Raw genomic sequence first — 24,417 nt, forward strand, 5'->3', positions numbered from 1 at the left:
GAATTCTAAGCCCTAATAAAGCTTACATTGTGTTTGTATATTTAAAACATTCTAGCCTTGAATTATAGTGATTGAGTTGATCTATCCTATCACTTGTTTGCCCCCTAATTATAATCTGATTGTTAGTTTGTCATTTACCTTCTTTACAAGAAAGGGAGCAATTTTTTATGATTTCCAACCTGTTTGCTATTTACCAGTTTCTTATAAATCTCTGGCTTTAGAAATCGAGGAAAAGAATCCTTGGCCATCAGACTGTAGATCAACTTCTGAGCCTCATCAAAGCATTTGAGAGTTGATTCTGCAGGATTCTTTGAGATGAGGTCCCTCGTACTAAAGTCAAAGTTAATCTGTGGAAACAAATTTCATCGCATTAGATTAGTTTAATCAAAGAATGTGTGGTTTAAACAGACGGTAGATACACATATGATTTGAATTTTTTTTCTAAATACAAAGTTAATCTGATGCAAAGCACCAGAGGTCACATATTCATTTTCTGAAATGAAGAACACATGCTCAGTTTAATTACATTTCCTAGATTGAGAGTGTTGGCATTGACAGAGAACAGAAGTCAAGCCTTATTTTGAGATTACAAAAAATGGCAAAGTGAAAGGCAAACAAGATATTTTATGATTTTAGATTTCTTTTCCCTCCCAACCTTTATTTCTTTCTAGTACTTAGACCTTAATGTGTAAAATGTACTTTTCATAGGCAGAGCAATAATTAGAATTTACTAGGATGGTTTTCACCAATCCATTCCTATTCTCCATACCTCCCCGTGTTGTTTCCCATAATGCTGCTTTTCATCCTAATTTGTATTTCTTTTTGTTTGCCAAAATGGACCAAATAACACCCCCTTTCACGGACCGCCATGCCTCCCATGGAATATACATATATACATGTGTGTGTGTGTATGTATATTCTTGTCCCTTGAGAACTACCACATGTAACTATTCTCAGCAAGGCGTAATAGAGATCTATCACATTGCACACGCCATTCACCTGCAAATCTGTAAAATGCCCCAAACCTTGTGGAGATACTTGTCCAGTTCTACCCATATTCCAGGATATATTTTGAGAAGCAGAAAATTTCACATCCAAGTTGTTTTACTTAAACTGAAAATATTCATGAAGTGTGAAAGAGATTTGAATCTTAAAATTCAAAGCTCACCAAAGGCAGGTGCTATATCTGGCTTATTTATCATTTTTTTTCTTGGCACTTAGCCAATTATCTTTCACATAATAGGCAGTCAGGAAATACTTGTTGAATAGAATTAGAATGTCTCTTGGTAAAATGGGAGAGACATAAAAAATGCCAGAATTTGGGAGTCTGGTAAAAGACTATAAATGACAATTTACGTTTATTGAATTGAAGTTAAAAGATAGGCAGGTAGACCTTCAATCAAATCTCTCCTCTGCTACTTACTTGCTATTCATATGAGTGAAGCAGGTTCTACAGTTTCCTTCAATTTTTGATTTCTATGGTGTAAAAGAGGATGATAATAACATCTGTCTTAAAGTGTTTTAAGGACTAAATGAGATAAGTAATATCAAACTATTTCAGTATTATTATTGTAGGAAAAGAACAAAAGAAAAAAACTTTATTTTGAAAAGAATCATCAAAGGCCCCTATTTGCTCACTGATATTTTCTTTAGGGATTTCAGCTACTCAGGGATCCAGATTACATCTGCTTTGTATTTCTTTGATCATCCTTTCAGGTCCTCCATCAAAGTTCCAGATGAAATGCTGCAACTTCCTCGAAGGAATCAATTTCTGCTTCTTCATACAGGAAGACGGTGTGGTGTACTGGTAAGATTTTAGGAAAGTTTTCCAATCTGTCCTCTAACACTTATGATATTGCTGACCTGGGATGAGTTACTTTCATATTTTCAAGCTCTGCTTTTTTACCTTGAAGCTTGGCCATTCTTGACTGAGTGGTTACAAGAAAAGTGAGATGAGCCATACAATCATTGATTCCACAAATATTTGGGGGCATGTTATGTGCCAGGTGCTTTCTATATTTGGGGAAAATACTATCTATACTTTCTATGTAGTCTGAGTGTTATACTATAAATAGTATTATTTTATATTTGCAATTGAAGGATGAGAAGAAGCAGGTTCTCTAAGAATCTGGGGAAGACCATTTCTGGCAGAATAAACAAATGCAGAATCCCTGAGGCAAGAAAGAATTGGTTGTGTTTGAAGAGCCTCGAACCTGCATGGCAGGGGTGCAGGGCGTGAGAAAAAAGTTCCTGTGACCAGGTTGGGAGAGGAGGTCGAGGCCAAGTCTTGGGGGGCTTATGTGCTTTGGTAAGGGGTTCTTATCTTTCTACTAGAAGCAGTGGGAAGAGACTGACGTGTCCTGAGCGGGGAGGCGGCATGATAACATGTCATGAATCTAGTATAGTGCCTGCCTCATGGACGGAATCGATGAGTAGTGGGTATTACCAAGACCTTGTAGTGGTTTCTGAACATCTAGTGTAATCTGTTTCATAAATCCTATCTTGTGTTGTCGGGATATGAGAATATATGTTGCCCGTTTCCGCCTTCAACTATGCTGTTCGTTCTTGAATGGTGTCATCTGCAATTTGTTGAACTTTATATCCCCCATAAAGGTAAATATAGCAAGTCAACTCCTTTAGGCATTCAGTCACTGGGTGAGTTTTCACTGAGAGCAGGGCCAGTGTGTGCCTGGTGCAGCGTGCTGCCTTATTATTTTAATAAGAACTGAACACCTTCAGTACCTCCTCATTCCCTACTTTAAAAGCCCAAAGCCCCGATCTTGGCATTCATGACCTATACAATATGGTCCAAACGTATACATTTTTCTCCTCTCCGTGTGCCCTGTATCCCCACTACGGTAGACACTGCCCCTCAAATTTCTTATATTTTGTTACAGATGAATATTTTCCCATCCCATCCCAGTCTAGCTGAAAATCACTCCTTCTCACCTAAGTCTTTCACAGTCTTTTATGTCCTTAAGACCACATTCAAATAGCATCTACCTCGTGAGGTTGACTTGTCGATTTTTCCCCTTTTCTGGCCTCTGAAAGGGCTTTGGGTTACTTAGATAAGATTTACATTTTTGCCTGCCCCTCACTATGCCTTGCCCAGTGTAAGGATTCAATAAATGCATGTTGTATAAACAAAGGGAAAAAAGCTTCTACATTTGTTAAAAATCATGGTAAAATTTTAAGTAGAACTATTCCATTTCAATGTAATACTGATAATTAATATTATTTGTTCAGATATGCTAAGCTTGTACTTCTGACTTGTCCTTCTCACTTTTCTGATTTGCCTGTTTTCCTCCCAAGAAGCTGCCAACATCAGCTATTGATAGCTAAGTGATGAGCAGAGACACCGTTCCCAGGGGATAACCAGTAGTCTTTTGAAGCTGTGTCTTGGCAATTCAGTTTAATGTCAGTGACAAAATATCACACCCACGTGTTTGTATAAATGTCATTATTTTTCTCCAAATTGTTCAAGCTGGAAACATAAGAATCATCTCTGTCACCTCTTTTACCCTCTGATCTCTCTCCCTCTCTCTCTCTCTCTCTCTCTCTCTTGCTCTCTCGCTCTCGCTCTCTCGCTCTGTGTGTATGTGTGTGTATGTTTTCCTTATTCACCTTTTATTTTGTAATTTCACAATGCTGTTTTTCATTCTCACTCCTATCTCTCCAGTTTAACCTTTTATAACGTAATCTCTTCCCTAAACCATGGAATCTACCTCTTACCTGATACCTCCCCTTCTACACACTGTGGACAGCATTATTATATCAATTTCACCAAAATATCACTTTCATTGTATGAATGTTCAGCTGACAAGGCATTACTTTCTATAACGTAAAATTTTAACATTTTACCCTGGCATCTGAGCTTCCTCATACCTGGACTTCAAAGTGTTGTTTTGAAATCATCTCCTACTTATCTTTGGTGATATCTACAAAGTTGGTCTACTTTCTGTTCCAAAAGTGAATTTTGTATCTAAAGCCCTCGTTTATGCTGTTGCACCATCTAAAATCCCTCTTTGCCTCCACAGTTTTATTCTGTACAGATTATCCTAAATCCCTTAGGATTCAGCTTAAATTGAATATCCTCCAAGAAGCCTTCCCTGATCACAGACAGAAAGTCACTATAATTTCCTTATCATCATACATTATTTTGATGTAAAAATCTTAAGAAATTTGATTTCTTGCTTAAACAGATTTGGATACAATGGCTTCTATTAATGTTAAGTATTCAATCCGATAATCAGAGAGAGAAGATTTGTCATTACAAAAGGAATTCAGTGGCCTGTGGCATGGAATTTACCTGTATTTTATCTGCTATCTTTTCCCTATTCTTTTCACTAATTCTTTTTTCTCTACATGTCCCTCAAAATATGAGCAGAGCAGATATGCATTATCTAAGTTCTGGGCCAAGCCTTCCCTTCCTGGGTTTTTTCCTTGGTGACTTTGTCTTCTCCCATTTTAAAATATTTAAGCAATGTCATTATCTCTAAAATAATCCTAAGAATGTTTAAAGATGATTACTTTAACTGTAAATAATAATAGTTAATATTTATCAGATATTACTACTGTTGTACTAAGTCTTTATATGGCTACTTTATGTAACACACACACCTGTAAGATGGATAGTATTATCGTCCCTATTTTTCTGGGGAAAAAAAACCCACCTCATCCGAAAAAATAGTTGTTTTTTGCTAGTCATTTCTGTAATTTATTCATTTAAAGTATTTCACTGAACGGGTGCTTAGGAATTACGCTGAGATCTGACCATATAAAGATGATTACGTTGAAAGTCAGTCAAGAAGACAGATTTTGAGAAAGTAATCCAAAGGGAAAAATATACCTTCTGAAAAAAAAGCTTTTGGAAAGAAATGAGATTGTAAGCTGATCATCAAGGTATTATTATGGGTATATAAGTTTAAGGAAGGGACTTGGACATGGGAGGGAAAACTGGAAGAAGCCCAGTGGGTTTTCAGGAGGAAAAGGGCAACACTCTGGAAAAGCATGAAGGTCCAGACCACATAGACTTCTATAGGTCTTGTTAAATAATTTTTAATTAACCTGAGAGCAATGAAGAGAATTTTAAGTACGGTACTGATAATAAACACATGTTTGAAAAAACATATCACTGGCTGCTATGTGGTATAACAACTAGGTGTGGATAAAGGGAAGAAAAGTTAGGAAGTCATACCAGAAATTCAGGTGGTCAGCCATGGTGGATTAGGCTGGGTCGTGTCACAGAGAATGGAGGGAAGTGCATAGATTTCAAAGATATTTAGAAAGTAGAATAGATGGAACTTGTGATTGAATATTTATGAGCTGGGATGAGGAACAAAATCTTTAAGAATGACTGGATTTTAGAAATATTCTGAAGAATGAGATGACAAAGTGTTGATGGGTTGGATAAGGCATGTAAGCAGACAAGAAGAACCAAGGATGACTATCTTCTATTTAGCCAGAGCAAAAAGAACGGAGTTGCCATTAACCGAGATGGAGAGACTCAGGTAGACGAAAGTTTTGAGAAGAAAATTAAGAATCAGATTTGTGTTTAAGTTTGAGATGCCCTCTTAAAGCCAGAGGGCTGGAAGAGATCACTGGGAGAGTAAATGTAAGCGGATAATAGAGGAGAACCACCTCCTTTCATGATAGTGTGTGCTGGGTTATGAGCAGGAATAGCAAAAGAAGTTGTTAAAGAGTAGTGAGGCCTTCCCTGGTGGTGCAGTGTTTAAGAATCCGCCTGCCAATGCAGGGGATACGGGTTCAAGCCCTGGTCCGGGAAGATCCCACATGCCATGGAGCAGCTAAGCCCATGTGCCACAACTACTGAGCCTGCGTGCCACAACTACTGAGCCCACGTGCCACAACTACTGAAGCCTGCACACCTAGATCCTTTGCTCCACAAGAGAAGCCACCACAATGAGAAACCCACATACCACAATGAAGAGTAGCCCCCGCTCGCCACAACTAGAGAAAGCCCGCATGCAGCAACAGAGACCCAACACAGCCGAAAATAAGTAAAAAAGAAAATAAATAATTTTTTTTTTTTTAAAAGGGGAGTCAGTAAGAGAAGAAGAAATTGAGTCCTAGAAGCCAAATGAAGATAGTATTTCAATTAAGAGAGGGTGATCACCGTTGTTAAATGCTCCTGAGGAGTCAGTCCGGGTGAGGTTTGAGAATAGTCTACCCAAAGTACCTTGTCTTTTCTTCTTGACTTCCATGAAATTTCAGTATCAGGACAAAAGTGAAACTATTAGGCCTAATATATATTTTGCAACATACATTCCTTTAATATAATCACTTTTGAAGGCATGTCTGCGAACTGCACCCCCAACTTTGCATTGATCTCAAATTTGACTTTTGGCTGAGTTGTATCAATTTCTATCTCAAAAAGTAAGAACAGAGGAGATGTTAATCTTGGAGTAGATTGAAGACAGACATCTTATCAGGTGGTAACCCTCTAGAGATGCAGACCTTCCAACTGTGTGGCCTTGAGTCCCTCCTGAGCTGCTTGGGAATTGCAGGGAAGCTTAGGCTTGGCTGAGTATCTCAAATTAGTAGGTCCAGGGCATGGGCTGAATGTCATATTGACTGATGAAATAAACACAGTTATATCTATATTATTTACCGATGTGAACAATCACTTGCATTTTGTTTCTATGGATACACTTAGTTTCAAGGATACTGAGAAATACCTTTAATTTGCTTATTTTTCCAAAGGTCATGAATTATCTTAGCTATCTGAGGATACTGAGAAATACCTTTAATTTGCTTATTTTTCCAAAGGTCATGAGTTATCTTAGCTATCTGAGACCACTGCACTGCCAATCTCAGAAAACAAGACTTAGGCTTGATTCTCATGGAATGACAGCTGAGATGTCATCGCAACTGTTTAGCAGCTTTTAAACCCTGTCAGTTTTGAAAAGGCCTTGACACAGCTGACAGTGACAACAATCTATTGCATTAAAATGACTCCCTTCTGCCTGGTGTTTGTGATGGTCGTTTAAAAGCGATTTTATTATAATGAGCCAGGGATATTTTAATACTCAGGTGATTTTGATAACTGCAAGTTATGCAAGCCAATTCCTCACTTCTATACTAGCAGTTTTAAATTCTTTGGGCTTCCAACAAATTATTTTAGCAGGAAGAATGCATTTTAAACCATACCTTTTGGCTCTCTTGTGACCCTGAACTGTGCTTTATATATTTTTACATAATTTGAATGAAAAGTTCTCAGTTGAGCTCTCACATTCAAATGAGATAGACTTTTCCTCATTTAGAATGTATAGTGTAGCAGGAGACTGTCATTATGCAAAAAGTGTGTGCGTGCATATGTAAAACGCCGTGCTCAAATAGGGCAGGCAGCTTCCTAGATCTCATTCACAGCAGAGCTTAAAAATTACGATTCAAATTAAAGCCACCTATAATCATGTTTTTGGTTACATAATTCTGTTTAATCACCACTAAAACCTCTAGTATTACTTCGTTTTTGGCATCGTTTGGCACACGAATATCCTGAAATATATTCTCAAGGGCGGCTATTAAAGTTGAGAATAGCCAAGTTTGTAACACCGAGAAGGAATCCACCCTGCACAGGACCGTATCCTTTTGTTATGATTGGTTTTAAAGGCAGAAATAAGTGACACGAGCTGGGAGGCAGTACTGATACCTTAAACTGGACAAGAGAAATGGAAAAAATAATCAAATGTATGTGATCATAACATATAAAAGCATGATGGATATGGATTGTTAAAAATAGATGTAGTTAGCAAATGTTGTCTGGAGCAGCTGAAAGAGTCCAATTGACTGGCTTCCTTCACCAACCCCATCATGCTAATCCAAGGTTAATTTAAGTAGTGCGGGGACATGTGCAAATTCAAAAAGCAATAGCCAGGACGTGGAAGCAACCTAAACCTCCATCAACAGAGGAATGGATAAAGAAGATGTGGCACATATATACAATGGAATATTCCTCAGCCATAAAAAGGAACAAAATTGTGTCATTTGCAGAGACGTGGATGGACCTTGGGACTGTCATACCGAGTAAAGTAAGTCGGAAAGAGAAAAATATCATATATTAACGCATATATGTGGAATTTAGAAAAATGGTACAGATGATCTTATTTGCAAAGCAGAAACAGAGACACAGACATAGAGAACAAAAGTATGGATACCAAGGGGGGAAGAGGGGATGGGGTGAATTGAGAGACTGGGACTGACATATACTCACTACTATGTATAAAATAGATATAACTAATGACAACTGACTGTATAGCATGGGGAACTCTACTCAGTGCTCTGTGGTGACCAAATAGGAAGGAAATCCAAAAAAAGAGGGGTTTTATATATACCTATGGCTGATTCACTTTGCTGTATAGCAGAAACTGACACAGCCGTGTAAAGCACCTATACTTCCATAAAAAAAGAAAAAACACAACAGCTGAGCATTTTGTTTTTGAGTTGAAATGCAGCAATCATTCTTTCAGAGGGTCAAAATGATACTGCAGGTTATTAGAAGACATATTCCTGCCGCTTTTTTTTTTGCTTTATAGTTTAAGAAGTTATACAAATGAGAGGGACTCTGAGAAGAGAAATACAGCTTTTGATAGAAAGGAAGATGGACTCTGCGTGACAAGAAAATTTTAGGCTTTTGCCTTCAGCATAAACACCAAGGTTCCCAGGCTGTGTCATGAACATTGAAAATAAGTAGTAGATCTAAGAAAGGAATTTAACATGTAAAAGCCTGGGCAGAAGACCTCCGTCCTCATGAGCTGTGTACCTTAATGACTGTAGGACCCATCGTTTTCTCTCTAAGGCTCAGCTCATTTTTCACCTGTGTAAGGCAGATGATTGTAATGCCTCCCTAATACAGTGAACATGGTGATCAAATCAGACAGTCCATGTAAAAGCCCTGGACAGATGTGGCTTATGATTTCTTTAGCTCTGCTTTTCTTTCTTTCCCCCCCCCTCCCCCTTTTCCTCCTCCTCCTCCTTTCTCTCTCTCTCTCTGTCTCTGTCTCTGTCTCTCTGTTCCTTTTTAAGAGATCCCTTTAGTTTAAGATGAAATAAATACGGAGCAGAAATCACTGGGTTGCAGGAGGTGCTCTTGCCTGCATTTATACTCCGAGGCGCCCAGTACTAGGCGTCTTTCACTACTGGACTAGCCTTCTAGGCACCAGTGGGTCCTGGACTTGACCTCCACTTCCACTGCTATCATCCTTTCCTCCTCCCATTTTGTCTTGTTTCTGCCTGCACTCAAATTTCTGACCAAAGTTTACCAATTAACTTCTTTTGAGGTACATTTCCTCATCCCTTAGACTTGGATTTTCCTGTTGCCTGTGACCACATCACCTGTATTTCTTATCTCAACACTCATGAAAGTTTACTGCAATTATCTGTTTTAACTACAGTTTTCCCACCACGATGGTTAGCTTTATTTATTCAGAGACTGTCTTTTTCTTAGTGGCACCAGCAAGGTGCTTGATATGTAATAGACACCTATCTATTGATTAGATTAACTTAGGAAATTAATAAACAAGCAAACATTTTATCTGCAGGTGATTCAATAGCTGGGGGCCGCTGTTGGCAAGCAGCAACTTGTGGGGCAGGACCAAGACTCAAAATAGCATCAGCACATCGCGGACGTGACGCTTAAAAACATGCAAAGAAAATAGGAAGACAAAATGGAGGATACAAAATTGGCATTCCAGGAATATCAGGAAACGCCTCTAGTTGCCCATGGGCTTCTCTCTACCAAGAATTCATATATCTATCTCTTCCCTCAAGTCTCAGTTTAAAACTAACCTCATTTAAAACAAAGGCCTTATCTCAATATCCTGCCTCAGAACTATTCAGTCATTATACCCTTTTAGGTATAATGCAAACAGTTTCACCTGTTACTTTTCTTTTTTTTTTTTTTTTTTTGCACCTTAATCATTTGTTGCTTTCCTATTTCTTTCCTAGAAAAAAATAGCGAAGTTCTAGAAATTAGAACTTAATTTAGTTCTAGAAATCAGTTCTAGGAATTTCAGGGTTTTTTGTTTTGTTTTGTTTTTTTCTGTGTGTGGGACGCGGGCCTCTCGCTGTTGTGGCCTCTCCTGTTGCGGAGCACAGGCTCCGGACGCACAGGCTCAGCAGTCATGGCTCACGGGCCCAGCCGCTCCGCAGCACGTGGGATCTTCCCGGACCGGGGCACGAACCTGTGTCCCCTGCATCGGCAGGCGGACTCTCAACCACTGCACCAGCAGGGAAGCCCCAATATTTATTATTTTTAATGGCATACCTTTTTCATATTTGAACCACCCGGCAAATCGGTCCCTAAATTCTCCAGATAGACTTAATCACTCTTTCCCACTGTGCTAATAACAAACTTTAATTATTTAAATTATTAAATTGCTTATTCTGTATTTGACTGTTTTTTATCACATGTCAATCTCCCCTTGTACTCTGTGCCTTCATTGTGGGAACAGGCACTCAAAAAAGAAATCCATTTAATGAACCACACTAACAGTCATATTATATTTAGCATATAACTGATGGACTATAGAGAGATACCTTGAAGACTGCAATTGGTATATAAGAGACAAATGCACTTTAGTAATTGGAATTGGAAAAATTAATGGCAAATAATTGGAAAGGTAATGACTGTTGTAAATGTATATACACAATTCTTTGTCTTCAATGAGAATTTTGTCATACCTAATAATAACCTTTTTAGACACTTCAAGGAGACAATATAATCTATTATTTGAAAAGCAGCCATAAATTTAATTCTATTTAATGTAGTAAAAATTAATTAGATGGACAAATTATTAAAAAGTGTGAAAGTTTTATATCCTAAACCAGTAGCTGTAGTATTTTTTAAAATTATTACCATATAAATTTATTTTGGAAGGGAAGATTAGGAAAAAATACAAAACTATTTTGTCCAAATTGATAATTTATTATATACTATAAGTTTGAATCCAGCTATATTTAAAAGATTACATTTCTTACTAGAAGATTTTTTATACATAATATTTGAGAATGTTATCTTAAAATAATCATTCAGTAGATGGATTCATAAAGAAGAAAAACATCTGGCTTTCAGACCAATACCACAATAAATAGGATACCTCTAGAGCTGATTTCAAAGCCTTTTAGGGAATGAGACATTAATCAACATGACAAATCTTATATAATACATTTTCAGTTTTCTGGAATTATTTATTGATTTTTAAATAGTGACTGGGAAATGAATGTTGAGATAGCTCCACAGGAGTTATGTTCTTTTCTCTTTCCCCCTTTGAATTTCAGGTTAAGCTTCAATTGTTTCACGTGTCTGTGATGTTATACTTTACCAATATATGCTACAGTAATTAATGTCCATCTGAGCGCATTTGTCGCTCAGGGATTTGCCTTCCTGCATGTTGGTGGGTCTCTCTTCCACCTTCCATAGGGGCCCCCATACCTGTGCTCAAAGCAGCTCCTCCCCTGTGTGCCGAAGGGCTGACCCTTCAGGTCGCAAAGTAGGGAGAAATAAATTTATGGAGAATTGGGGGAAAGGAAAAATTGACCAGCAAAAAAGAAAATATCAAAGTGTATGGAAAAGGGGCCTAAGTTAGCTGTTCGTAGGTTGCTGCAGGTTGGAAGGAAGGTGAAGGTTAGTGAGAGAAAATAGAAAAGGGCTTCATGGAGCAAGATTAAAGTGTCTAAAAACACTATTAAAAATAGATTTAACAAGTTTTTAATTATTTGAAATAGAGTTGAAATAACAGGTCACTGCAAAGGGTTCTCAGGTACCAATGAAAATTCTCAGTAGAAATATTGGAGAGTGTGGATGTTGTTAATATGTGAGCACTATAAAAAATGCAATTAACTGCACATTTCTTGCATTTAAAAATACATCTGAGAAGCTTCTGCGATTCTGTGACACATATTTGGGTTATAAAAATCCTCTTAGTAACACAGTTAAAATTTTCCATGAGGTCCAAACAGTGGTGAATTTGACAGGTCTAAACAGAATATAGACTAAAATCTATTTTATATAGGAGATTCAGCAATAATACTGAAAGAATATTGTAGATTCATGTCTGGCACTATTTTATTTGTGTGTCATTAAGGCATATGAAGCTTTTTCCCAGTGAGGGTTATCTAAATGCATCCCAGAGACAGGAAGTTAGAGATCAAGAAACTATTGTTATTTTCTTCCCTCCTGCTATTTTAATGAAGGGCTACATCAAACTAACAACCATTTCCTTCTTTTCTCCTCCTATTGCTCTGTTTGGACACAAGGGAACAGAATAAACAACTAAAACTGGGGCTAGTTATCTCTGTCTTGGACACACTATTGTTGAACTACTCGTCTACTCTATACATACAATTTGAATGTTCATAGGATGTCGAGTGACTTTGGAATAATATGGTACATACAATCACTATCATGTCATCTGAGGACTCTCTACAGGAGGGAATGGCTACTACTTAGGCACAACAGGGGCTGATGGGTAGAGTAGGTCAGCAATAGGTGGCAGAAGCCACACTAATACATGCGAGACATATCCTCAGGTCACAAGACAAGGAGGTCATATGGTAAGTCGTTTAACCGTTTCAAGCATTAAAAAGCATGGGAGCTATTTCTCTGGTTTCATAACGAGCAAAAACCAAACAGCTTTGCAGATGAATCTATGACTTTTCTGCTTTATGTGGGCATGAGGTACAAAAATCCCAGGAGGTTTGCAGGTGGAAGCATTTGCCTTCATCTAACACCTTCCATGTCTCTGTTCTGCGGTGCTGTCTTAACCAACTCTCCACCTGCAGATACTTTCCTGAGGCTCTTAGCAAACCTGATCTTTCCCGCTGGTTATGTATTTAAGGAAAAAAGAGACATGCCATTTGAAGCTTACAAAAATGCAATCCCATATCCCTGACATCTTTAATATATGTCCTTAGTTGGATTCTAGGTGTATTGTGGATTATTTTATGTCTGTGCTTTGGGAATTAGTTATCTGAGATTCATAAAATGAAAGTGTAATTTCATCTATTTCAGTCTAATTGTGTATAAAAATAAACAGCCATGAAGAATTTATTCAGCTTTACCATGTTTTAAACTTTTCTAATATTCTCATATTTACTTTATAAATTTAAAGTGGAAATACCTTTTGATTAGAACAAACAATACTGTATTTCAAACATTTTCTATGTATGTCTCTATAATGTCATTTCTATCCCATATGAAACAGAAATACTGCAAAGCAGGATTATGTGTAACAAAAGCAGAATTCTACATATCTTTGTAAATGACTATTTTATATTAAATCTTGGATGTTTTATTTATAATTGACCAAAATTACCTTATTAAGCCATCATATTAATTGAAAATATATATCCACAATGTACATATTAATATATACACACACATTTAAATATGTTTTTATATTCAGTAAGAACTCAATTGAAATAAATATTTATACTTAAAAAACTTAATTTTAGCCTGAAGGACATGAAAAACAAGTGATTTATTTAAATTTTCAGCTTTTCAGTAGTTTGTATGTGTCTTTCAATTGGTAACAAAGGTAGTCATGATATACATCAAATGATAATGAGTCTAAGAAAATGACAATTTTATCACTTCCTATTTAGGATTTTCTTATTGTTTTAACGTTTGGAATGTCTATCATCTTGTCTTATTTTGGACCCAACCTAATTCCATTTAAACTTTGGGCCTGTGTAAATTTGTGTGACTTTTGGGAACCTCATTCTTCAAATATTGATCAAACTCATACTGTATAACATGACTACAACTTTCAGAATTTAAAGATTTTATTTTAATCATGGTATTTTAAAAACTATTATTAGTTGGATCTTACCTTGGTTGGTTAAAAGTGTGTCCATGTTTTCAGATCACACTGTTGTTTTTGTAGTTGGTGACCTGTGGAAACAACATCTACCCTTACAATAGCATTTTTGATCTTTTTCTTCTATAACCTATAGTAATATTTGATTTATGTGTATTTGTTGTATTATATCATTTAAATGAGCTTTGCTTCATGAATTAAACTGCAAAAGGCCAACAAGAATTATATAATGTTTTCCACAGTAGAGAGCAATAGCAAAGCAAAGTGGGATGTAATTTGACATCAGCAAATTATTAATCTAGCCAACAGTGTTAATAGTACTTACAAATTCTTGAATTCTAATAAAGGCATGAGAGAGATTGCTCATTGTTCTACATAGCCTCGTGAATTTCTTCTCAGCTATATTAATTGTTAATTTATACGGTATTACACTAGTCTATTCCTGAAGAGTTATCATGATAGCAATAATGATGAATGAACTATTTTCTAAGTTTTCACAGTATACAGAATTGTCCATTTCATAATTATGCATCTTAAAAAAGTTTTTTTTAAGTTTTGATTAAGGATTTCTAACATGTGATGATTTTTAAAATGTTTATTTATCGTATTTTGAGAAGTCTTTACCCTACTCTGAGACAGCCTTTATTTCTCTTTAGACTGGTATACTTCCTGTTCTGGGTTGATTTATTTAAATCTAGGAATCAGTCAGGACAGAGTAATATCTTTTCCAAAGCAGTCAAAAAATTTATTGACTTAAGTCTTCTAAAGAAGGTGTACTTTTGGGGATGTGATGTAGAAATAATAAATCAGATTTGAGATATAAACTTTCTGGGATGTAAATATATCATGCATTATTCCCCTTAATAAACAAGATCCTGATGAAATAAGCCCCCATCCATAGAAAGCATCGGCTACCCAGAAGAAAAATTTTGGATAATGTAGCTGGGACACGCAAATGACTTCATTATGGAAAGGAATGGTCTAATTGAAGGTTTCTATTAAAATCATTGATAATAGAATAGAGTCTCCCATCCAGTCATTCTTATAAACTTTTACATTTGCATATCAAGGTGACTCATCTTAAATATGCTAGTGTGGCTCGATCTCTAAGCTTTTTTATTCTATTACTTTGTGTGATTTGCTGCAGTTTTCATCTTTTGTGTTAGGAGTGACTCTGCTTCCTTCTGCTGTCGCAGTTGTAGTTATATTTTCAGATAGTAATATCTGTCCTTGCAGAGGCTACATGGGGGGGCTATGTTGACAGGGAACTCATCTTGCTATCTCCCGTTACTTTTATTTCCTATCTCACATTTCTTTTACTTTCTTCCCCAATGGCAGGCAGCTGATTTTCCTGTCTCCCTTGATCTACTAAATCTTGGGGACAGAAGGTTTCCTGTGAAGCCATTTTGAAATGGTTTTTTTCATTCAAATGGACATTTAAAAAGATTTAGGTTGCATTTCCATCTTTCATAAATGCAGAATGGGACCCGACGTAAGTTCTAATTTTCTGTAGAAGAGCTGGTGTGCACTATGAAAACTGTTACTGTAAAATGCTTACATTATATTTCGTATGAGTCAAATATTAGGTCTTCTGTCAAATATTAGGAATTCTATCAGATAGTGCTAAAATTGTACGATTGCTTAAAACGCACGTGTTTAAAATGTGTGTATGTGTAGATTGAAATTTGATGGTTAGCATGGTACTCAAATTTCTACTTAGTACCTGTGGAATGTATGTTAATGAAGAGGGCAGAGAGTTTTGATCCCGAGGCTGGCCACACAATACACCCGTTTTGAATAAGGAACAGCCATCAAAGAAAAACCCTGAGAAATAGAATCTAGGCAGAATCGTTCAAGAATGAACATGTACTCCCCCATTTGTATGTAAGTTGTCTGATGACAGGAAACTATGTTATTATCCAGCACCAAGAACATTGTGTCTGGTTCAAGAAATATTTGTTGGACATGTAAACAAATAATGACCGAATGGCCAAACCCCAACTAGTGGCAGGCATTAAAGCCTTCAATGGAAGCAGTGCAGTGGCTTTCAAGATGCTGGTAGATGACCGTGATAAGAAGGTTACTAAAGGTGTAGTTGAATTGTGTTAACTTCAAAGTGTGTTTTGGGTGAGGAAAGAGGAGAAATGACCCAAAAGCATCACTAGGCAGCGACGGACCAGGGACCTCACTCTCAACCCTGAGCGTGTGAAATTGGAGGAAATGGACAGCATCCCTTCTGAAGGCATCAAAGCAAGCCATGTCCTTCGGGGAGAGCCAGAGTTTGCGTAAGCCAAAAGCAAAAGGAATATTCAGTGAAGGACTTGTTGGACGTAAAGGAGTCTTTTTGAAATGGAAGTGTTCAAATGAGTAGTAGCTATTCTTAGTGTCATCAGGAATGTAGGGAAGCAGTAAAAAGAGAGCAAAGTCTGGGAGATGGTGTAGAACCAAAGACAAAAGAAAATTCCTAATGTTTTGAATTAGGGAGATATACTAAAATATTATAGATATTCTGTAGATATAGAATATCAGTGTAGATACTAGGATATTCTAGTAATATTTAAGGTCCACCAAATACTGACATTGTTGTAAAGGAAAAAGTTGTGCTTCAACCCTCTGAAGAAATACCCCTGCTGGTGTGTGATAATGCCTGGGATACCCTCAGCTCACTGTTTTCTAAGAGATTTCAAATTTGACTTGAGAGGTTCCATTTTGACTACCTGATATGATGGAAGGGTTGGTTAAGGCAGTATTTATTTTTCAGAAGTTAGGTAAAATGCAACTATTTTAAGAAACAGTATTAATTTGCTGTTCAAATTTTTAAATTTGATGTTGATTATCATTCTTTGGAAGAGTAATTTCTATATGTGAATAAACTGAAAGACAATTTTTATAATAGCACTAAAATGAAAAGCAGTGTACTGAATGTTTACAATCTATACCACTTTGTGCTAATCATGTCACATACTTTACCTCATTTAATCTTCAAAATGACAGTCTGTTTTAATCCCATGTTACCAATGAGTAAGAAGACATAGATGTTAATAACTGGTGTAATATCACACATATATTAATAGGCAGTTAGAGTTCAAACACAGGTGTATCTGCTTGTAACCCAAACTCTTTTTACAATTCTTCCTGGAATGGATGAGTCAATATACATATGCTTATACTCTGTTCATGTTTTGGAACATCTGTGATAAATGTTTCAAATAAATTTTAGGGTGTTTTTCCTGTAACAGAGTTTATTACACATCACACAAATATTTCCTCTAAATAACAGTTAAATTGTAGTAATTTCTACTCAATAGAAAGTTTTCAGAAGACAGTGATTCTTCAATTTTGTACATTATCAAACAAAAATAGGACATTTCTTATGTTAGATGTGACTGACAAATAGGTTTTAAATTTTTAGAAACGCAACTCTATAAATGTTAAGAAAAATCTATTGAATTAAAATTGGGGGATAGAGGGGGTTGCTGATTTAAAAATGGACTGACTGGGTTGAATTTACTTGACAAATGCTACCTTAAATAAATGGACAGTGTACTTCTCCCTCCCTCCTCTCTCTCTCACTTTTCTTTTTTTCCCTTTTATTTGGATTTTAGTTGGAACTTTACAAAGATTTTGTCTGGCTCTTCTCCATTGTGTGTTCGCATATATTTCCTGTAAAACTGTCGTGCATAGTCGGGATAATTTTTTTGTGTGTGTATGACTTGACTTGCCATGAAAATTCACTTGTGTATCTGGAGCCAAGATCACACTTAGTGTTTCATGGGGCTTTGGCTGATTTCCTTCATTAAACGAGTGCCGTCAAGGCCAGAAGTCCCCATATTATGTGTCCGGAGAAGAGCCAGGCCAGATGGGAACTGCGTGAAAGCTACCAGTTATCTTGCTAATTGTGCCTGCTATAACCAGTTGTATTGCATTTAAAAATGTGGGCTCTGACAACTGAGCTCTCCACACTCAATTAGCGGTTTGCTGGAGAGCGAGAGATTCACGCAAGGAGCCCGCGTGCTCCAGGAAGTGACAGCTGCTGCCTTACCCCGCAGTTAATATCTATGTTCAGATTTCTCAATCCATGTTGCAACAACGAATAGTTTTTGCAAGGATCGTATATATCTTATGTCTTTAACCTGAACATTTAAGAATTTGGGAACGCTTCACATAAAGGGAGCTCAGTGGGTTTTCTCCACTTTGTAGCCTTTCTTTATCTTAGCAAGTATAAAGAATTAACTGTACAGGCAAGCCATGCGTTGTGGACAGATTTTAGAAAAGAAGAAGAAATCAGTGGAGAAAGGAGAAAAAAATAAATCAGGAGGAAAGACAACAATTAGCATGTTTATCATAAATGAAGGAAACAAAACATCGAGACTAATGAAGACTCAAGTGTTTTCATTTGTACATCTTCTGAGACAAAAATAGCTTTAAACAACAACTCAGTTCACTGGCATTTTTTGTTCCACTGTCTGGCTATCACAGATGATGCTGAATTTCTCTTTCTGACTGATCTTCAAGCTGAAGGGAATGTGACAGCAGGAACATTACAATTAGTATGCAAATACCTATCCCCTGGGTTACAAATTGGCATTCTTTAAATCATGCTATTCTCAGCTTTTTTCATTTTGCTGTTAACTTTTCACTGGTCAGAACACTTAAACTTCTAAGTAACAAATAACTCTTGGAATAAGTGACATTTCCTCAAGTCTGTGGCATAACTGAAATAAATTCCATTTGAAAATTTGGTTTCTAAAGTTCGTATACATCCATTTACAAGACAGCTATTGTTCACATGAGGTTAAATCAACTCAGGAAAAAACATATAGATATAATACAATATTCACCTTTAGGTCTTTAATCTGTCTAAAAGGTCATTTTCCTTTGTTCTTTGAATTTCAGAAAGTCTGAGGAAGACTCTTTTTTAGTACTCTTATTTTAAGTATATATGTTTAAGGATTTTTACAGCTTTATTCATGGACTAAAATACTCTAACACAAGGCATCACACTTTAAAAAATTGTGGATTTATCATAGTTTAATAACACGCATTTCTCAATTTATTTTAGCCATGCGTTTTGTGCCAATATTTCTTTATACAGTGCTGACGTTTGAGATAATAGTACTTAAATATGTTTATCAAGATAAAGGACCTATATTGGTATTTTTATTTGTAGTAAAAGTTTTGTACATGCCTCATCAAGCTTTTATGTCAATATGACAGAGTTCTTCGGTAGCAGAATTCTACCAGTGTATATTTATGACCCTTAATGTAAATTAAACACTCCTGAAAGACTGACGATTTTCAGGTTGAAGAAATAAAGGAGTCAGGGACTTCCCTGGTGGTCCAGTGGTTAAGACTTCACTTTCCAGTGCAGGGGGTGCGGGTTCGATCCCTGATCCGGGAGCTAAGATCCCACATGCCTCAAGGCCAAAAAACCGAAACATAAAACAGAAGCAATATTGTAACAAATTCAATAAAGACTTAAAAAAAATAAAAGGTCCACATCAAAAAATCTTAAAAAAAAAAAAAGAGAAGACCACAGAAAAGCTGCTTGTCCCTGAGTTAGCGTGGAAGCGTCTCCATTTCATTGATCTACAGAAATGCCAGAGGGCATGTCCTAGGCAAGTGTCCCTGGGCTAATGAGACTGATCGAAGCAGAAGAGATGGCCTAAAAAGTCAGTATCATTAAGAAGGGATGCCATCAGTTAGTTCCATTTATTTGGTTAATTCAAGCACCATTAAGTAATGTTCTTATGATATGCAAAAACAGAATCATTAAACATATTTAGAATTGTTGGTTTGCCGATGGAGAATAATGAAGTACTAACTTTATAATATATGCTTGAACACAGTACATTTTGAAAAATAAACTGTCCAAATTTAAAGACCCTCATGGTAAAAAACATGCTAAGTCTATAAGAAATATGAGTCAGGAGTAGACTGATTTTACATTTAAACTTAAAAAAAATTGACATTTCTATTTTGAGTTCAAAGCAGTTGCAAGTATACTCTTTCTCATAAGTCCTTCCACACGTACAATTGTTATTTAATGTGTCCTTCCTGTTCCTCTCAAGCTTCTTTTAATTGTTCAGGAAGAACAAAATTGAATTTTATTTACCAACCTGAAAGTTCAGAATAATTGAGCAGGTGAGTAAATAAGCTGTCTTCGTAGGTAAATGATTCTTGATTTTGTTCAATACCTCTTGACAAAAGATTGCCATGTATAGGTATTGCTAGGACATCTAATTATCACCAGCTCTTGGTTTCAGGGGATTCAGTCTCCGTTATCAGAGCTCATGCCTAGTGTAATAAGCTGAATGATGGCCCCCAAAGAGGTCCATGTCCTAATGCCTGGAACGTGTGAGTATGTGACCCTACCTGGTAGAAGGATGTCAATGATTCTAGATTAGCCAGACGGGCCTAGGGTGATTACAAGAGTCCTTACAAGAGAGGGGCAGGAGGGTTGAAACCAGTCATAAAATATGTGAGGACAGAAGCAAGAGATTGGTGTGATGTGAGGAGGGGGCAAGACCAAGGGAATACAGGTAGCCTCTAGAAGCTGAAAAAGGCAGTGAAACAGATTTTCCTCTCAGAGCCTCCGGAAGCAACCAGCTCTGCCAACACTTTGATTTTAGTCCAGGAAAACTGATTTTGGGTTTCGGACCTCCTGGACTCTAAGATAACAAATTTGTATTGTTCTAAACCTCTCAATTTGTGGTCGTCTGTTACAGAAGCAATAGGAAACGAATGTATCCAAGGAACTCTCGTCTTTAAAACACTGCTTAAAAGAAGGTAGGAATGGAATAAAACAGGCATACATTTTGAGGCCAGAACAGTGGCTTCATATCTAAGTGTGGATGCTTCCTGCTGAACAGTAATCTTGATGTCTCTGAGTTTCTTTGCTACAGAAACGGAGATAGTACCTTCCTTTATCACAGGTTATTGTGTGAGACTAAAATGAAAATATACTAAGCCACGGCGTCATACGTATCGTATTTGTATATGTTCGTTTCATATCCTTTGCCCTTATTTGACATTCACAGAACTATAGTTAAGATGCAGTATGGGACTCTTAGGGCAATACTACCATCATGCAATCAATGGGGGTTTCTGTGTAAGGAGATGAGATTTATTCTACAAATTTGAGTGTTTACATTGTATCATAAATTGTATTAGGTGTACAAAATGATGTGCATGATAAAACTTTATTCAGACAGTATGGAACTGATTTTGGAAAATTAACATGATGAGTGTGTGTGTAATGAATTGATAGAATGTGAGGATAAAGGCAGGTAGGCGAGTTAGAAATGTAGCGTAGTGGTCTACAAATGAGATGCCAAGGGTTTGGACAAGGGCGATCGTAGAGGGATGGAAGAGTGAGCATCTGTCGTGTGGTGCCTGTGAAGAAGGGGTGGGACAGAGAGGGTCAAAGGACCAGATTTCAAACGCAGTGCCCGGAAGAGTGGCGTCCCCACGTGCGATCACGGTGCTAACAAAAGAAAAGCAAGTTTGGGGAAGTCCGTAGGATAAGAAAGTTTAGGGGTACACAGTATGTTGACACAGTTTTGGTTAACTTTCCTGTCAACTGGAGGTCACAGCATTTTGACAGCATACCCCAAGACAACACAGAGCTTTTACATCTATATGAAGCCTCTCTATTAACTTAAGAAAACTATTGCTGTCTACCCTTCACTACTAAAGGTAGGAGAAAAATAATTACGAATTTAATTCTAGTACTTGCGTAATTTAAGTGAAAGAATAACATTTTATTTTGGTGCAAGTTCTAGACGATGTTTATATTTTTTAAAAATATGCTGAATTGATTGTGTGACATCCAAGTGAGGATGTCATGAAGTATTGGGGGAAAAAACAATAACAGTTGAAATAATTGAACACTTGAAATGTGTCAGAAACTTCCTAAGTGTTCCTTCTCTGGTCATAATTCTGTGAGGTAGACAAGAGTTTCATCCTCAATTTTACACATGAGGAAACTGAGACTCAGGTTAAGTAACCTGATCGAGGTTGCATAACTAGAAAGTGATATGGATGGAGCGAGCTTCAGTAGTGAGACGTGATAATTGAGAAGCGGTGACAGTTAAACATGTAACATTTCGTTTAACAAGGGAAACAGCACAGAAAAACAGAGCAGAAAACCAAGGGCTTAACTATTTATTTAGTCAATAAATAGTTAAGTATGTTTGTAACTCTGTATGTAGAGCAGCACTTACATGAACTGGGGAAGAGGACACAGCACAGTAAGTCAGAGAAAGACTAAGGACACACAGTGGTATGGAATTTCCGTTAAGAACGCTGTTCACAGCATGTTGGGGCGAAACAAGGATGATCAAAAATGTCAGATGATAAAGACAGGTTGAGAAGAATGAGGAGAAATAAAATACTGGAATGTGCCAAGGTGGCCACTGGAAGAGCAAACAGGACCATCAAGCTTGAGGTTCATCAGTGAGGCGTTGATTACAGGTCCATATTATGTCCCTATTCAAATTCTAAGGGGAAAAGAAGGATCATGATTTTTATTATCATTTTTACAATTGTCTTTCTAGATTTAAATAATAGGCTTATAAAAGCAGTTTATTTGGGGGCTTAATAATTTAACATTTGTTTCTTTTTGTAAATAAAAGAGAAGAGAAAATTACATATTTCAATTCTGCTTTGCTTCAAATCGCTGCTATATGAGGTGCAATTTATAAAGCAATGAGCCTGAGCTTTGAATGGTTCATAAATTACTTCGGAGAACATTCTAAAGGAGAGGTTTGAAATGTGTTTCTCCGTGGCAGCACCACTGAAATGTGTCTGATCTCCCATAGTGGCTGCTTGGAAATGTAACGCCTGTTTGGATGTTTAGTTCTTAGTATGCTTGTTGACAAATCAATCACATTACTTGCTAGTCGCGTCTCATGATTGTATGTCCTAAGTGTGCTTTTCTGTTATCTTAGAATACCAAGTCACTGAGATAGTCAAAGAAACATCTGCCTCAATAAATGAAATATTTAGAAGTTTACAAGCTTTTGAAGCAAGCAAAATGGTCTTTTATGTTTTAAAAGTTAAATACTATTTTATATTTTAATGGATTCATATACCTAAATTAATTACTTAGAATTAAATTTGAATATATGATAGAAATGAGTAAAGCTACATGTATTCTCCAAATCGAAAGATCAGCTTCTCTTTTTTCTTTGGCCAAAAGTATTGAATGCCACATTATAATCTCATAGTCTTCATAATATCTGTTATTAATTGATTCCTTGTGAGTTTTCTTTAGCTGACAACACAGAGAAAAGTAACCATTGAAATGACTTTTCTACCTTTGTGTTTCAAATTTCTGCGTTGCCATCTTGTACACACAGCATCTGACTTTTCCAATGAGCTAAACTTCCTTTTGCTCACTATCTGATAGAGTTTAGTATTCAATACAAAAATAAGTAGGGCAGTATAGCAGTCATGGGAGATATTAATAAAACTAGGCATTATAGTTTTTAAAAGACAGTCTCAACTGGAATCTACGTACATCTTTGGCTAAAAATATTTTGTTCACTTTTTGTAGCCTAACAAAATATTCAAGACAGTTTAGTAGGGAGTACCACAGTCTGGGTAGCGGAATTTTGACATAATGAGAAGAATAATTCTCTGTACATTTTAATTTTTAAATATACAATAGAAATAAGGTGCTCCTTGCGTTTGAGGGCACTAATTCCTAAAAAGAAAGGATGAAACACAAATTTGGGCTATGTATATCTAAACTGAAACTCTGTTACATCCAAATACATTTCAAGCATAGCATACAATATCCTGTACTATTTTATAAGGCAATGGTTTCATTTCTTTTATTATATATTACTAGAATCAATTATCTAAGCCATGATATAAATTAAAGTTTACTTAATTCTCTTATTTCAGCCAGATTCAAATTCCTACTAGGGGATAACTGGACCCATCCTACTTATCAGTTATCCAGAAAAAAAAAGGAAAAAGGCAAATGAAATTCTTACCAAGCCAATCAACTTTCTTCCTCAATACATAAAAAGATTATTTTTACTTTTTCTCTTAATCACATATTTCCCCTTGCAAAATAATTTGCCTTCACGAATACTATATGTTTGTGTGTATATACATATATATATATGCGTATATATCCGTATATATTTTAACTTTTAAATGTTACAAAAAAGTTTCCTTTCCTAGAATGGAGACGGAGAAGAAGACAATGAAAAGCTATTCACTCTTTGTAGCAAGTGTTAGTCAAATCTCTGACTAAGTACTTTATGATATTCAACCACTTGATTTTTTGGCAGGCTGAATGGGTTGCTCTTAATTTGCAGGTCACCTGCTGGAAGAAGTTTCTTTTCAACATTATAAAGTAGGCAGGGAGTCATCAAATATGTGCACTGCTGGGAATCAGACAGCAGCAATGTCTTCCATTGAATTTATCACTTTGACTACTTGAGCCTTTTAATCTTCTGATCATTGTTGCTTAGGCTTTACTTATAGACTGGCTACAGGAAATTCAGAAATGTCATATGTACATTAATTTTCAATCAGTTGATTTTTAGACAGTATGCTTTAC

General features: G+C 36.5%; 1 protein-coding gene across 1 annotated transcript; it reads right to left on the reverse strand.

Annotated features, from left to right (window-relative positions):
- Window positions 1-143: 143 nt before the first annotated feature.
- LOC136793424 (regulator of G-protein signaling 21-like) lies at window positions 144-22,658 on the reverse strand. The gene is given in 4 exon segments (XM_067023514.1): window positions 144-347; window positions 7,486-7,541; window positions 13,851-13,968; window positions 22,581-22,658. Coding segments are annotated over 4 exon segments (456 nt in total).
- Between the last annotated feature and the right edge of the window lie 1,759 nt (window positions 22,659-24,417).

This window comes from Kogia breviceps, chromosome 1 (assembly GCF_026419965.1).
Source record: "Kogia breviceps isolate mKogBre1 chromosome 1, mKogBre1 haplotype 1, whole genome shotgun sequence".
NCBI lineage: Eukaryota > Metazoa > Chordata > Mammalia > Artiodactyla > Physeteridae > Kogia > Kogia breviceps.